This window comes from Phodopus roborovskii, unplaced genomic scaffold (genome assembly GCF_943737965.1).
Source record: "Phodopus roborovskii unplaced genomic scaffold, PHOROB, whole genome shotgun sequence".
In the NCBI taxonomy this organism is placed as follows: Eukaryota; Metazoa; Chordata; class Mammalia; order Rodentia; family Cricetidae; genus Phodopus; species Phodopus roborovskii.
In genome coordinates, this window is record NW_026126459.1 from 15,533,324 (window position 1) to 15,549,484 (window position 16,161).

A 16,161-nucleotide genomic window follows, 5' to 3' on the forward strand; every position below is an offset into this window, starting at 1 on the left:
GTTTGGCATGAACTAGATTTGGACCAAGGTAGAGATGTCAGAGAAACTGGACAGTAAACTGCTGTGCTGTAGATTATCTTTGCCTTGCTACAATGTTTACATGTATTGTCATCACCAGGATTGCCAAGCCAACTGCTGGCCAGAGCCAATGTTGAAATGGCCTATAAATATGCAGTGTAGAAACTGCCATAATGGGCCTGATTCCCCGGTGTGAACAGTCTCACCACCTAGGTCCCAGATCATCACCATGAAGCCGATTCTTTTGTACTTGGCTGTGGTGCTCTGCACCTTTGGCAAAGGTAAAGAATTTAAGGGTCTTTTAATTTAATAAGTGCATATTTACTTAATGTTTAGTGCTTTCCACTTCTTTCTTGTGCTTCAGAGTAGGATAATATGCAGGGATACCACATTTTTATATAACAGTAGATGTTATTTATGCTTTAAGAAGCGATCTCAAGTGTGTGAGTGTGTGTGTGTGTGTGTGTGTGTGTGTGTGTGTGTTAGTCTTAAGAGTTATTGTTCATTTTCAGCAGTTTGTGCTTTGATAACTATGTTCTAAGTATACATTCACATTAAGTCTAGAATCCTACCCTGAGAATTGTGGCATTCACAAATAAATATTACTTCTGAAAGGATCAATCCATCACTAAGACAAAATATCACAGGGAAAACATTTTGTAAAGTAACCAATTGCTTAGGTATTTCAAAAAGCCAGACTTATTGAAAGTGATAAAAATTAAAAAACTGAGTAAAATAAAATTAGGTAGCAGTTTCACAGTCAGTCAAAACAAAATTTATATGGTTTTACCAGTCATGACTGTAGGGGAAGAATAAGTAGAAAAATGTTAGTTATAACTAAAATTATACTATCTGTATTTAAATATATATAAAATGAAATATAGATTGGCATACTATATGTATATATATATATATATATACATATATATATATCTTATGTTTTCTTAGACCATTCTTTACCCTCAATAAAATAAAATTCATAAAGTTAATCAAGTCATTCTTTATTTTTATTTCAACTAATATTGAGAAAATATTTGGGAAAATAAAGTCAGGTAAAATTTAGATTGGAAAATTTTAGGTCAAAACTATAATGGGAAAAAATAGTGTATTGACCAATATTAAGTGTTGAGTTTTGTTTGCCATTGCCCTTTTAAGGCTGGTACATTATGATTTTCAGTATAGCAGGCCAATGTATTCCATAATCACATGGTGGAAATTCTAGTAAATAAGGAAGATCCAGAATAATAAATTAGTGTTGAAATATCAGTTATGATATGTAAAGAGTATTGCTCATATTGAATTGTAAGAAAGAATTGAAGTAAAAATATTTTCATTGTCTTAAATGTGACATTATTATTCAATTTCTCTTCTTATTTTTTAAGATTGGGGGATGTTCTTTGGTAAGCCACTAGGATACTATCTCTCAAATCTGGATCTTTGTGACATGATGGTGATCTTGGAGCCTACAGATGGAAATGGAAACCACCCCTTGGTTTGGTGCTGAAGCTGCCTGGCTCCTCATTTCCACTCTCTACCCCTGACCCGAACTCTTCAAGGATGCTTATTTGGAGCCTTTCCTCTGTTTTCTTAGTGCCAAATCCTGACTATGAGAGAGCAAAGGTTCAGTTTACAGGAATTTTCTACTGCTCACATGTGTCTCTTCTCCAGATATGGTTTCTGAGGCTCTGCATCTGCTTTGGAGTGGCACTTCTTGTAGCTTCAATTTAATACCGAGTTTCCATACTGTGGAAGGGCTGTGTATGTAGTCAGTTCCAGTTCCCCTCCTTGTAGCTTTCAGCTACTCAGACAGGAACACTGTTGACCCAGGTTCCTTAAGCTAGTGTCTGTGGATGTGAGGGCTTTCAGCTAATAGGCTAGGCAAATCCAAGAATTTAAGAATGAGTTTTATGGCAACTTCATATGCCTGAAAGGGACCCGGGAACAAATTCTTGACTACAAACTGCATTTCAGATAGTTAATAATTGCAAGGTATTTACATGACACAGAAAAATATCAGAGCACGTGTTTACTTTAAAAACGTTCATGTTGCTTTGGAAATACACGTGGAAGCCTCTCCTTCCTGGCCTTTGGCAGAATATGCTTGGGTGTCTTTTCAGGTGTCAGTCAATACAAACTGTATCAGAACACATGAGAAAGTTTTCTGTGTAACTGGCTCTCTCTGATGTTTGTCTTAATGTATACCTGTAAGTAGGTTGAAGGAAGATCTATTCACTCTGTACCCCATTCTTTTTAGAAATAGTTCCAGTTTTCAGAAGTTTAGTTAGTATCACATCACACGCCTAGAATATCTGTTCAAAAAACATAGTCAGTTAAGGCTTAGAAGATTACATTATTAGCAAAACAGAGGTTGGAAATTGGTACTGGGTCTTTGGTGAATGTGGATTTAGTTTTGTACAAACTCATGGGAAAGAATTATATTCTGTATAATTAGTATTTAAAGAAACCCACTATTGTCCAAAGAAAGTGGCAATATAAACTCCCTATTCTGAAGGTGCTTGTGTCTTGGAGAAAGAAATTCTATCTTTGATCTTCTATGGGCTTTTAGAAAATCATTTAAGTAGTTTTTTTTGTTTTGTTTTGTTTTTAGTTTGTTTTTCTTGTTTGGGCATGTAGAATAGATAACATTCTAGGCCATATTCCTCTATAACAGTTACAATGCTAATAATTGGATTTCTATTACTCTTATATTTCCTTGAGGAAGAAAAGGAAAGCAAAAGGAAGGTAAATTTTCAGAAGGCTAGATACATAGATTTTTCACATCCAGAAGTTAAATCCAGTGAAAGAAACAAGGGCCAATAAAATACTGTTATTTTTGGTATTTTTGAGACAGAGCCATTGACCTTTGAAGATGTGAATGATGGTAGAAACTAGTAGAACACCAGGAATTTTGGTAAACCTATGATGAGGGATAACCTTCTATATGTTGTGAATATATATTTCTCTTATTGGTTGATGAATGAAGTTATTTTGGCCAATGAACAGTCAGGATGTAGCCAGACAGGAAGTATAGGTGAGTCTATTAGTCATATAGGTGAGTCTATTACTCAAGGAGAATTCTAGGAAGAGGAACACAGTATGTCTTGCCAGAGACTTCATGTTGCTCCTGAGAAAGAAAGAGATCTTGGTATCACCAGTAAGCCAAGACCACATGGAGTTACACAAATTAATGGAAATGGGTTAATAATAAAAAGCCTGAGTCATAGGCTTAGCAGATTATAATTAATATAAGCCTCTGTGTGTTTATTTTGGACTCAATGGTTTAAGGACAAGGTGGGACAGAAACATTGTCTTGTCTATAAATATATAATGGGGTTTGCATAGTCCTGGCTTAAGAATTCTGATGGAGATTATTAATATGAACCAAATGGCTTATATTTACTCATTTATTTGTTTGTTCATCATTTATTGATCTTCAAAACATTTTAATTATTCATATTTGTCTTCTCATTTTTCTTATCAGTGGCACAAATTATGTGAGGGTAATTGAGGTGTGGTGTAGGTGTTTTGGCTTAAGTGGACTCCATGGTGATGGTTGACTAAAAGGAAAATGAAAGAGGGATCAAGGAAAATTTTTGCATTGATCTACTTAGATTTAGGCTTTGTATATTGAAAGTGAAAAGTCAAGATGTGTCTATTCTCTGGTGACAATGTTGGTGTTGGTGTTGTTATTTCAAACAGCTAGTGCTTCTAAACACTAAATTTGGCTTCCAAATTGCCCCAACAGTGAAAATGGAAGTAGGGATGAAGTCAAATGCCAAGAGTATTAGTGGAAGTGAACATCAGAACATGATTGCTGGAGGTAACTATAGTTATCAAATCCGGTGACTGTATCTCTCTATTTCCAATGAAGAGCTATACTTGAACAATTTAAGTTAATTGACTCATGAGAAATATTTTAATTGTTATTTAATAAACAATAAATCATCACAGACAAATTTTAATAATTTTTATTTGCAAAGAGAACTACTGGTTTGTATGTCAAAAAAAGAAAAGAACGATTCTGATTTAAAAAAGATTCTCTGGAGTTTGTGGCTTGAATTCTTTTATTGTTAATGCTTTTATTAGCAAAATACTTACAGTCAGATAATTTATTATGGAGGGTACATTTTCAGTACTTTAGATACTTGTACTATTTGTACACAAAACATTGGAAATCAGGAAAGTTTCAATATCCTGTATGATGTTCATCTTTTATTCTGTAGGTAAACTGACAAGTAATTTTGGAGCTGGTATCTCTACACATCTAGACTCTAAGTTGGAAATAGCTACCAAGAAAATTGCTTCAAGTATTGTTAATGGCATTGGTACTTTGGCCAGTGCTATAGGTATTCTACCAGTTCTCAGTTCTTTGGGTTACAAGGCGTTTCAAATATTTTTTACATTCTATGGGAATAGCATTTTAGTTTAACATGAGTAGAAAGATCATGGACTTTAGTTTTAAACTTCTTTATTTCTTTTATTTTGATTTTCTATTGGTAGGTTACACTTGTTATTCTATTCTGGAGGAGGTGGAAAAAAAATGTTGGTGTTAAACTGATGTACCAATTTCTAGTACAAATCAGTTTGGTGACTTTGATTTTAGTAAACAAAGAAAAAAATCTTCTGGAGAATAAAACAAAAGTGCTTTGGATGTTAATATTATCTTTGAATTGACATTTAGTGAAGTATGGTGGCATTCTCATGGGAATGCTTTCACCTTCTCCAAAAAAGTGTTCCTAGTCATAGCAGATAATCATGATCATAGTAAAGCAGTAGTGGTGTTGGCAGTAGATCAGGTAGTCTACATAAGATGTGTGAGGGGAGAAAGAGAGTAATAGGGAGGGACAGAGAGAAGGAGGGAGGGAGAAGAAACTGGGATCGACATGTTAAATAAAATAATAATAATAATAATACTAAAAAGATATGTGGGCCAGTGAGATCTAATCTACATCTCAGGTTACAGGCATCTGGGAGTAGGATCCTGCATGCAGTACTATCTGCAAACACTGTTTTTATAGTTTAAGGGCAAACTTTCACTCAAATCCATAATCTAAGCAGAGGAAGGCTTTATTACTCCAAAGGATGTGAGGCCTTGAGGTCCTTAACTTGGCTGTGTTCATGTCAAGAATACCCTTTCCCTTGAAATGTCCTCAGCTCCCCACACAGAATGTAGTTCCAGGCGTTTGTTATCATCCAGATAATCTCATGAATAGTTTATGGATGATAAGTTTTGCTAAACATCATCTGGCTTCTAGATGCTAATAATCTAGTAGAATTTTAGGATGATAAATGAGTGCAATCAGAGAAGACTGGTTCAGTGTAGATCAATTACTGAAAATTCCTTTGGGAAGTGGTATTGATGGAATGATAAGGAAATCTACTAGGACTAGACACATGAGTCTGAGCTGTAATGCTATGTCTCACCCTATTTATTAAGCTGGCCCCTTCTCAGAATTTTGCATGGGTGGCCAACTTTCATAATCCTTCTCTGAATTTGCATTTGCATTTTCCACCAAAGGGAGAGAACCATTGTCTCTATATCTGTCTATGAAGAAGAAAAGTGTAGTGTCTGTAGTGGTGGAGACTATGAGGAAAGGGTAATACATGGTCCTGAGGGTTTTAGATACTCTTCCAATCTCCAGTAATCTGTGAAAATTCTTCTTCCAACATAGTGAAGTGATGAAGATGAATGCATAGCCAAAGTTAAACTTGCAATTATGATTTTACATTCCCAGATGACACCAATGAAAAACGTGAGCTGCACTCCTTAGTTGGAATTTCCACAGATTCAGGATTCCATTTTAACCTAAGAAAAAACAGGCAGCTGGATCTGGTGGCAATGAGAGGAGTATAGAGATTAGCAGTGAATGTTCAGGGGCTGGAAATTTGAATGCTGGAAATGAGAATCCCAGAAATTCTAGTGTCACTATCCTGTCAGATATTTCATGACTAGATATTTTTCATCACATTTGCATAATACAGCCTGTCAGCACACTTCTAATAATCTGGGTTAACTGTGAAGTAGGTAAAACGATGGGCAGATGGGATTTGGTGTAGAGAATTTACTGAAGAGAACTTTGGGTCCACAACTGGTTGAATGAAGAAGAGTCTGTAGGAACTGGACTCATGAGTCTCAGGGGTGATGATATTTCTCACAGATTCTACTAAGTTTGGTCATTCTAAGAATTTCAAATGAATCAAATTTCATTGTTTTGGAATTTGCATTTTTCTATCAAAGGGAGAGAACTAGTTACTACACATTTTCTATGGAAAAGGACAGAGTGAATGTTTTGGCTGCAGTGGTGCAGACTTTGATTGAAAGTTGAGGATAAATTCTGAATCCCAAGGAGGAAAGATGCCTACAGTGGATTAAGCAGTTTTCCTAAGCAGTGCGAGCCAGTGAGATCTAAATCCAGGCAATAGTTCAGATCATTTCATGTCTCTGAAAGTGATGGAATTCAAGTTATTTGAATTGGACTTTGAAGAAGGAAGGAAAGATCTAAATTTGAATTTGAAAATTCTAGTTGAAGGCCATCCTCTGATATGCTCAAAGGTCCTTGGGAATCTATATCTTGGACCAGTGTTGATAATAGATATTTGCTCACCTAGGATATTTTGAAATATGATTGTTATTGAATATGGTCTGTTGGCTAAATTAATACAATTCTGATTTGCAGTGGGGAGATCACATTGTTCTCCAATTTGGGGAGAGAGGAAATAAGCAGAGATGAATCTAATAATTTTCTATAGAATAACAATTATTCTGTTTTTGGAAAGAAGAAACAAACAAGAATCGATCTAGTTTGGATTTTGTGCTTTCAGTGTTTGTGAGAAAACAGAAACATGAACTAAAAAATGGTAGATTATGTAATATTGGGTGGTCAGGTGAAGGATTTGACTTTGTCTGAAACTTTTGACCTATATTCTGATGAAAATTTTTTTCCCTCTAACAGGTAAAAGTACAAAGAAATTATGGGAATACTTTTGGGATCTAATTCGTGAACAAACAAAGACTACTGCTGGTGGCACAGGTAGTCAAGTGTATGAGAGTCAAATCTAAATTTTTTGAGCTTCCAACCCTCTGTTTGGTGGGCAGTTGAGTGATTTGATAGTTGTAATTTGATAGTTGCTTGGTAGAGGACTGGTCAAATGCTGGATAGATTTCTGATTGGTTATGGTCACAGCCCTTTGCTGACAATGATCTTAGTGAACATGAAACAAAATCCCTCTGACCATATAGAGTCTGGGGTTTGGTTCCTGTCAGTTATTCCACAATCAGATGTTTTTGATCAGGTTTTCATAATACACTCTGTCAACAGCCATCTAATAAACTGGCTGAACTGTGAGTGGATGAACTGTGTGTAGAGCATTTAGTGCAAAGAACTTTGGGACTAGGAATGGTGGAAAGGTCTGAATTCTTACACCCAATATTCTAAGATGGGTCTTTCTGAGAATTTTTAAGTAATTAATTTATTTTTTTTATTATACATGTCAATCCCAGTTCCCTCTCCCTCCCTCTTAACTTCTCTGCCCCCTCCCTCTCTAACCTTCCCCCTGACCTCCCTCTCTTCCCATCCCCCCACCCCAATTCCACATGTAGGGCAATGCCATACAGGTGGGGTCATGTAGATCTGTCAAGTGATTTGAAGTAGGGACTAGGACTTCTCTCCTGTCTCTAGGTTAAGGCAGTATCCCTCCATGGGGGATGTGTCTGCAAGGTCCTTTTGTGCACCAGGAATACATCTTGGTTCTACTGTCTGAGGACCCTTAGACTGCTCAGTCCTTCTGGCTGAGACCCATATTCAGGGGGGTCTGAGTCAGTCCCATGCTGGATTCCCAGCTATCAGTCTGGGGGCCCATTAGCTCCTCCTTGTTCAGATCAGCTGTCTCTGTGTTTCTGCAGCCTGGTCTTGTCCTCTCCCTCTGCATCTGGATTCTAGTTCGACTCAGTGTTTAGTTATGGGTGTTTGCTTCTGTTTCCAACAGGTACTAGATGGTGGATAAGTTAATTGTTGATCTCACTATTCAGGAAGGGCATTTATGGTAGCCTTTCCATGGTTGCTCAAATTGTTACTTGGCGGCAGTCTTGTAGTTCTCTAGACCGTTTTTTAGGTTCAGTTTTCTCTTCAAACCAATAATGGCTCCCTCTTTTATGTTCTCTCTCTCTCTCTCTCTCTCTCTCTCTCTCTCTCTCTCTATCTATCTATCTATCTATCTATCTATCTATCTATCTATCTATCTCTCTTCTGCCTTCTATTCCTCTATTCCTACCCTGACTCAATCTTCCTAGTCGCACATGCTTTCCTCTCCTCCCCTTCTCTTTCCCCTACTTGTCTCTCCATTCACTGCCCCCCCACTTCCCATGTGCTCTGAGGATCTTGTTCCTTCTCCCTTCTGTGAGGGACTTTATATGCCAGTTGTAATGTCTGGGTTGCTTGGTAAAAAGACTGGTCAAATGCAGGGTAGATTTATGTTTTGCTATGATCAGAGCCCTATACTGAAAATGATATTAGTGAACATGAAAGAAAATCCCCCTATCCATATAGAGTCTTGGATTTGTTTACTGTCATTTATTCCCACAATCAGATGTTTTTGATCAGGTTTGCATAATACACTCTGTCAATAGCCATCTAATAAACTGGATGAATTGTGAGTGTGACAACTGTGTGTAGAGCATTTAGTGTAAAGAACTTTGGGACCAGAAATGGTGGAAAGACCTGAATTCTTCTGGATCAGGACCCATGGTTCTCAGGGGGAATGTGATTGCCTGCCCACAATTCTAAGATGGGTCTTTCTGAGAATTTTATATAGGTTAAAACTCACTGTTTTGTAATTTTCATTTTTGTGTCTAGCAAAGGGAGAGAACTGGTTTCTCCAGTTTTGCCATTAGAGAGGGACAGATGGATATGTTGGCTTTGTTGGTATAGGCCTTGATATAAATAGAGCATATGATTCTGAACGCTCTTGATAACCCATGACCTCCAGAAATATACTGGGAACATACTTGTCCCCGCATTGTGAGGCTGTGACGATTGATGTACAGCCAATGTGAATCTTATGATTATTATTTTACCTTCACCAGGTGCCTCAAGATAAAAAGAGAGAGAAAGAGCTACAACCATCAGTTGCAGTATCCATAGAATCAGGACAAGGAATGGGAACTGGTGGGAATGACCAGAACGTAGATATTAATAAGATTAGCAGTTTGTCTACAGGGGATAGAACCTTCAAAGATGGAAATAAATGTGGCTCAGAAATCTTTTCCTCTATTCCACTCCATGGATATTCCTCTTGTAGCATATATACTTACTTCAATTTTCTTATAGTAGAGATGCTCTCATCATCTAGTTTTAGATATGTTTGAAACAGAAAGGAAGGTTGAAATCAAATTCACACTTGGACTTTGAGTTAACATTGTTTTGTTGCAAATGAATTTGGAAAATTAGAGTAAAGGTCCTGGAATCATTCAGTTATTGTGTTTAGAATTGATGCTTCCTTCCTCAGAACAATAGGTTTGAGTTGATGTGTACCGAATATTTGATCTTAAGATGTCAATCCCTGACATTCTTCAGGTGGCATCTCTAAGAAAAAAATAGTGATAAAGAAACAGGGCAAAGTATGTTTGGAAAAGAGAACATGCCTGGAGTGTATGAGGTAGTCTGCCTAAGCAGTGTGAACCAATGAGATCTTAATCCAGGCAATAGTTTATAGCATTTAATTCTCTGGAAGTGATAGGAATCATATTATTCTAATTGGCCTTTGGAGAGGGAAAGGTCCAGCTAAATGAACTTGGTAGTTCTAGTTGAAGTTCATCCTCTGACAAGAGCCTATACTCAAAATTCCTAGTGTATCTTTTCTAGGGTCTGGTGCTAATAATAGGTATTGTCTTACCTGTTTTCAACCTTAAATGTCATTGAAGGTGGTTTGGTAGCTAAAGTTATCTCATCCGTATTTTCCATGGAGAGACCAAGTTGCTTTTCTGGTTTTTGGAGGGAGGAAACAAGCACGGGTGGATGTAGTTTGGATGGGACACTTCCTATCTAGTCAGCTTTTGTGAGAACAGAGAAACCTGAACCAAGTGGTGGTATATCTTGTCATGTCACATCACCAGGTCCAGATAATTTAATATGTCTGAAGACAATTTTGTAATTTTAGCTTTGCCCTATAACTTGATTGTATCGTTTTGCTTTCTACAGTTGGCAACCCTATTGGAATTGGAACCAGAAACTTATTAGATGTTATACATGAGCAGGTTGTTAACACAATGGCCAGTGATTCAGGTAGTCAATATTAGTGTGTGGTGTTCAAATCTGTTTTTTTCTGAGCTTCCAAATCCTTCTTTGTTAGGCAGTTGAGTGATTTGCTGGTTATAAAGTCTGGGTTGCTAGGTAGAGGAGTGGTTAATTGCTGGGAGTGTTGTGGTTGGTTGTGAACAAGGAAGAGAATTCCTATGATATTCTGGAGTCTTTTCAGAGTTTTCAGGACGAGATATTTTTATCACATTTTCATAATACAGTTTACCAATAATCCTTTAATAAACTGGCTAAATTGTGAGTGGAAGAAATAGGCAAATAAAAAAAAATATATTGAAAAGGACTCTGGTGCCAGGACTGAAAAAAATAAGCATAAGTCATTTGGAATTGGCCCACTGAGTTTCTGGCATAATGGTATTTCTCACACACTTTGACTAAATCGAGTCCTTCTGAGAATTTTTAATAATTTCTTATTTTTCTTTGTTTTGTGACTTGCATTTTTGTTTTCCCACAAAGGGAAAAATTATTTTCTCCAATTTCATCAAGAAAGAAATGAATTATGCATGTGTTTGGTTTATAATATTTTGATTTATATAAAATTCATGGCTATGGCTATAGTGGTGTAGACTTTGAGAGAAATGGAGGCATAGCTCTTAGGGCTCTGTTATGCCATGATCTCTAGTATTATTATATCTGTGAACTTCCTTGTCCTTATACAGTGCAGCAAGAAGCTGGAACTGTCCCTAAGTATGGTTAAAGGCTAAGCCCCTGGGCAGGCACTTGAGTGGGCTGGTCATATCAGCAATGGCTGCCAGAAATGCATAAATAGGCTTTGGATATCACATTTTTGTTGTTGTTGTTCAGAGTTTTCAGTGTGGGCAGTGTTGAGGGAAGTAGGGTAGATGGGGTTTTTTTTAGCTTGTGCAGGTGCAAGCTGGGATCGCCAACAAAACACAATATTTGAACTTGGAACAATTTAAACAATAATTTTTAAACATGACTAACTTAATCATGCATGCATAATTTTTAACTTTTCTTATTTATTCCTTGTGTCTTTCACATCATGCACCTCAGTCCCATTCATTTCCCCACCCCTTCATTTTTACCCTCTGCCCTTGCATACCCTCCCCCCCACACACATACACATGCAAAAGGAAAAATCTCTTATGGAAGCTTTAGTTGACCCAGTAAACCTTTTTGTTCATATAGTTTTACTTGCAAGTGTTTATTGCGAAGAGTCATTGGTCTGGTTTGAGGCCTCTGATTTCTGCTATACTAGTGATGCTGGGCCCTCACTGGGACTCCCTTTGGATATCCTGTTGTTGTCCCATGTTGTGAAAATCCTGAAGCTTCGGGTCTATAGGATTGGCACTTTTATGTGCTTCTGCAGATCATAGTTGGGGTGTATAATGGGGTGGGCCCACTTATAACCCTTGTTCTGGGCCTGGGTAGTTGCAGGGCTGTCAGCCATCCAGCATGTCCATCCTCACCTCTAAGGTGAGCTCTCCAGCATTGCTCTGGCTAGTTTACTCCTAGGGGTGGGGCCAATTCTCCTGCTTTCACACCTTCAGGGTAGTCACTCCACAGCTATACCTTCAGGACCAGTTCCACTGTGCTGCCCAGGTGAAGTGCAGGAGCCACTCCCTGGGAATGCTGCAGATGGGGAGGAGCCAGGACAGCTCTCCCACTCTTATGATCTCAAGGCCAGCTCTACTATGTATCCCAGGAAGCAGGGGTGAGGGTATCTTTTCCCTTCCTACACCATCATATGTCAGATAAGGGGCACCACCAAATCTCCCATGTTCACCTTCTCAAGGCTGATTCACCCACAGCCCTGTCAATATGGTCAGATTGGTTGTGCTACCCAAGCAAGGTGCAGGGCCCACTTCCCCAAGTGCTGCATCTGGTAAGAAGGAGGGTAGACTCATCTGTAGCAGGTGGTGAAGGGCTAGAGGTAAGGAGGGGACATCTCTCCACCACCCACACTGATGCTACATGCACCATTTTTTATGAATTAAAAAACATTTTTCCCTGGTGCACAAAAGGACTTTGGGAGCACATTTCCCATGGAGGGATACTTCCTTAACCTAGAGGCAGGAGGGAGGCCTATTCCCTACTCCAAATGACTTGACAGAGTTTGTTGATACCTCCTGGAAGGAATCATTCTCCCTGTTCAGTGTGGGGGTGGGAATGGGATTGGGAGGGTGGTCAGGGGGCATGGGAGAAAGAGCATTGAAACTGCATCTTAAACATCTAACTCATGTAAATAAAAGCATATATTAACAGCCCTGACTTTCCTGTCTTTTCTTCCTGATAAATTATTTGTTTATGTTTTTGTTTTTTTGAGGCAGAATTTTACTGTGAGCTTTAATTTGTTTGGTACTTGGTATATAGCCTCAAACTGGCCTTCAACTCTTTCCTGGTACTTATCTTTCTTCAGTTTCCTGAGTGCTTGAATCACACATGGGTACTACCACATTAGTGGTTAATAAGATTATCTTTTGTTAAAATAGTTTGCTTTTTATAAGGTGGGAAATTGTAATGAGAATTGAACCCAGAGATTCATGCTTACTAGGCAAGTAAGTGCTCTACATACAGCTAAGCCATAACCCATCCAAGTAAGTTTAAATTATTTGTTAGATGTTCTCAAGTTCCATGCCTTAAGAAGAATTTGGATTAAGTCTATATTTACAAGCAGATTTGGAACCCTACTAATACTGAGTATGCAAATGTAAGCCTTCAGATAATGCATAATAGTCATTAAAATAAATGTGTAGCTTTCATTACTCATCATCTTTAATTCCAAATATGGCCTTCCAAAGGCATTATTCTTAATGAAAACAAGGTAGAAGATTCCCATGCAAAAGAAATCATGCTTAATCTATTTGTAAAACCTTGACAACAAAAGGAAACAGCTTGAAAGTGAAGCTCCTGATGAAGACTTGAAGCAAAATCTTTTCCTGTGTAAACAACTAATCAGCAAGAGGGAGACACCCTAAAAACTGGAAATTTCTTTTTACAGTGTGTGTGTGTGTGTGTGTGTGTGTGTGTGTGTGTGTGTGTGTGTGTGTTTGAAAGCTACATGAGTGATGATGTCTGCCAAAACCTAAAAAGTGTACTAGGTCCCTTGGAACTGAAATTGCAGGCAATTGGAAGCTGCCCAATGTGGGTGCTGGGGACCTAAAACTCAGATCCCCTAGAAGAGCAACAAGTATTCTTTGCTTCTCAGCCATCTTTCCAGCTCAAGAAATTTCTCTTTTAATACCAACTTTTCTTGTTTATAATGACATGAAACTATATCCCCTATGATCATATGTGTATCCAAAAGAAAAGGGAAAGGAAGAAGAAAATCCCAGGTCTAGAAATTGTTGGCCAGGAATGTTTTTAGTTATGGAAATGTGTTTATTAGTTTCCTGCCTAATAAGCATCTCTTCTCTGACCTATACTGCTGCTCCCAGGGGCTCCTGGTCAGGGTTTCTGAGCACAGGAGTAAGTCATATTCCATCATTTTGCAGAAAAATATTATGTGAATCACTAGAATAAGTATTAGGGTTTTAATGTCCTATGATGTACCCATAGTGTATAAATTTGTCTATTTTTGGCCATGGAAAATCTTGGAGGCTCCACTTAAAAAAGATCATTGAGTCAGTATTCAGAAACAAAGATGGGAATCAGTGTCTCAAAACTAGACCAGCTGAGGCTGTAGGCGCAATCCACTAAAGCAGAATCAGAGAAAAGTCTGGTCCAGTGCTCTATAGTTTTAGAGAAAGCAACTACAGGAGGAATGTAGGGAATGCCTCTTGGGAAGACTGGAGGTGGGACTGAAGCATGCCATGCGAAGAAACAGCTACCCCTAATGTGTATACTGCTTAATGAGGGTCATTCATTGCAGAGTTGATTCACCACTGCCAGGTTTGGAGCAGCTCTGACATACTTGGATATTAGCATGATGTCCTCCTGGTTACCTGTGGATTTCTCTGTCTGACACTAGAATGAGGTGGAAGACAAGGCATGGAATTCCTCTGTCTGGTGCTGGTAGTTATTCATTAAAGAATAAGTGGATCTTTGGCCAGAAAACACAAGGAAAGGAAGACAAACTCACCACCAGTGCCCCTGAATATCCACTGATGTGCCACCAAGGGGCTGTCAATGGCGGTGTGAGCCCCTTGCTGACCTTTGTTACCAACTGTCGCAGCCTGATAGTTGCTTTTGCCTCCTCTGTGGAGATGCTGAGATTCTTTACTAAAATGCCACATGACTGTATTTTCAGGTGAATTAATATGAAATACTTTTGGAGTTTGTTAGAAGTGTTTCAACATAATGTCAGTATGGGTAGAGTGATAGGTGGTGGAGAGATGAGCATGGATGGAAGGAGAGGAGGGAAGTGGAGATGAGCAGGGATGTTGGGAAGGGAAGGGGGATATGAGCAGGGGTGCAGAGAAGGGAGATTTGAACAGAAGTGGGGAAGAAGGGATATTTTAGAAGGGGGAGTGGTAGTAGGGAGGAGATCAGCATGAGCAGAGGGAGGGCAGTAGGAGAATGATGGACAGCACATGTAGGAAAAGGATAGCATACACACACAAGGTAAGTTTGGCAAGGTAGTATAACCAGAATTAATTACTTCTTATGTCTGTACTATGGGAAATTTCCCAATTAGAGACTATGTCTGCTTTGATTTTTTTTCCCCAACAAAGAGATTTTTAGTAAATAGCATAGTGTTTTTTTGTTTTTGTTTTTGTTTTTTGTTTTGTTTTGTTTTGTTTTTACACCAATGGCAGTAAATCTAGTGACAATGGAAGGTTTTGGATTTACTTTGACGTTGCATTTTTCAAAGTTGAGTGATTTTTCCTTTATTAAAAATAGTTTTTATACATTATAATGTGTAAATTTTAATTTACATCTCATTACCAAATGGAAATGGCTTCTGGTTTGGGAATAAGGGCATGTGACCACTTCTTTTGGCTCTGGTCCTGGGTTTCTTGATGTCCACAGTAAGGTCACCATTCATCTAGTTAATGTCTTTCATATACCCACATCCTATGTGTAAGAATACTTTGTTCAAAATACCTAGGTATCCCAAATGTAAAGCATCTTAGTTTCACTGAAACTGAAATAAGGTATTCTCATCTCTGCATACATAATTCTTGGCTCTTTCCTTTACCAAATTCTAAGATGACATATTTGGAATAAGTTAACTTTTTATCTGACATGTAATTATTAATAATTTTTTCCTTTGGTGAAAGTTGAGTTGATAATATATATTTTTTTTCCCAGCACTAGAATTGCTAAGCATGTGTCCATTGTTTATCCATCAGATTTTAAAACCACATTTTACATGTATAATTCTGTTTTAAAACAGGAGCCATAAGTTCATCTGAGTACACTACATCTGAACCACCCAGTACTCCAGGTAATTTTATTTGTGGCTTTGGGCGTTTGAAAAAAAATATATCCACATGTAAATGTAAGAGAATTTGAAAGGTAGGTTCTGTTGGTTACTAATTTACCAAGATGTGATACCACCGTGTCATTGTGTTTACAATATTAAAACTCTAAGGTTTCCTGAAGAAAATATGTAGGAGACCCAGGAGGTGTTTAAAGGAATTTTACGATGAGGAGAAAAACTGTTTTAGGGGAAATTTAATAAAGGAAAACATCACTTCTCCTTTATCACTTTAAAAATATTCTAAACAACTAACTAAGGAATGTAATCTATGCTCTCGCAATCTTAGTAAAGCTATTCTTTGGTAAAGAGAGTGGTTAAACAATTCATAAGCAGACAATAAAAGCATTGTGAAAAGTATTTAAAAGTTTTCATGAAGTACCTACTTTTGCTATCATTGTCATCCTGACTTTTAAGCACGACCCTGAGATTTTCATATCTAATTAC

General features: G+C 37.8%; 1 protein-coding gene across 1 annotated transcript in view; it reads left to right on the forward strand.

Annotated features, from left to right (window-relative positions):
- Positions 1-247: 247 nt before the first annotated feature.
- The window catches only part of Muc19 (mucin 19, oligomeric), a 206,712-nt gene continuing 190,798 nt past the window's right edge, over positions 248-16,161 (forward strand). Inside the window, exons 1-6 of the mRNA XM_051189114.1 lie at positions 248-299; positions 3,764-3,838; positions 4,242-4,364; positions 6,972-7,049; positions 10,215-10,298; positions 15,631-15,681. Coding sequence (XP_051045071.1) covers positions 248-299; positions 3,764-3,838; positions 4,242-4,364; positions 6,972-7,049; positions 10,215-10,298; positions 15,631-15,681 — 463 coding nt within the window. The remainder of the gene's footprint in view (positions 300-3,763; positions 3,839-4,241; positions 4,365-6,971; positions 7,050-10,214; positions 10,299-15,630; positions 15,682-16,161) is intronic.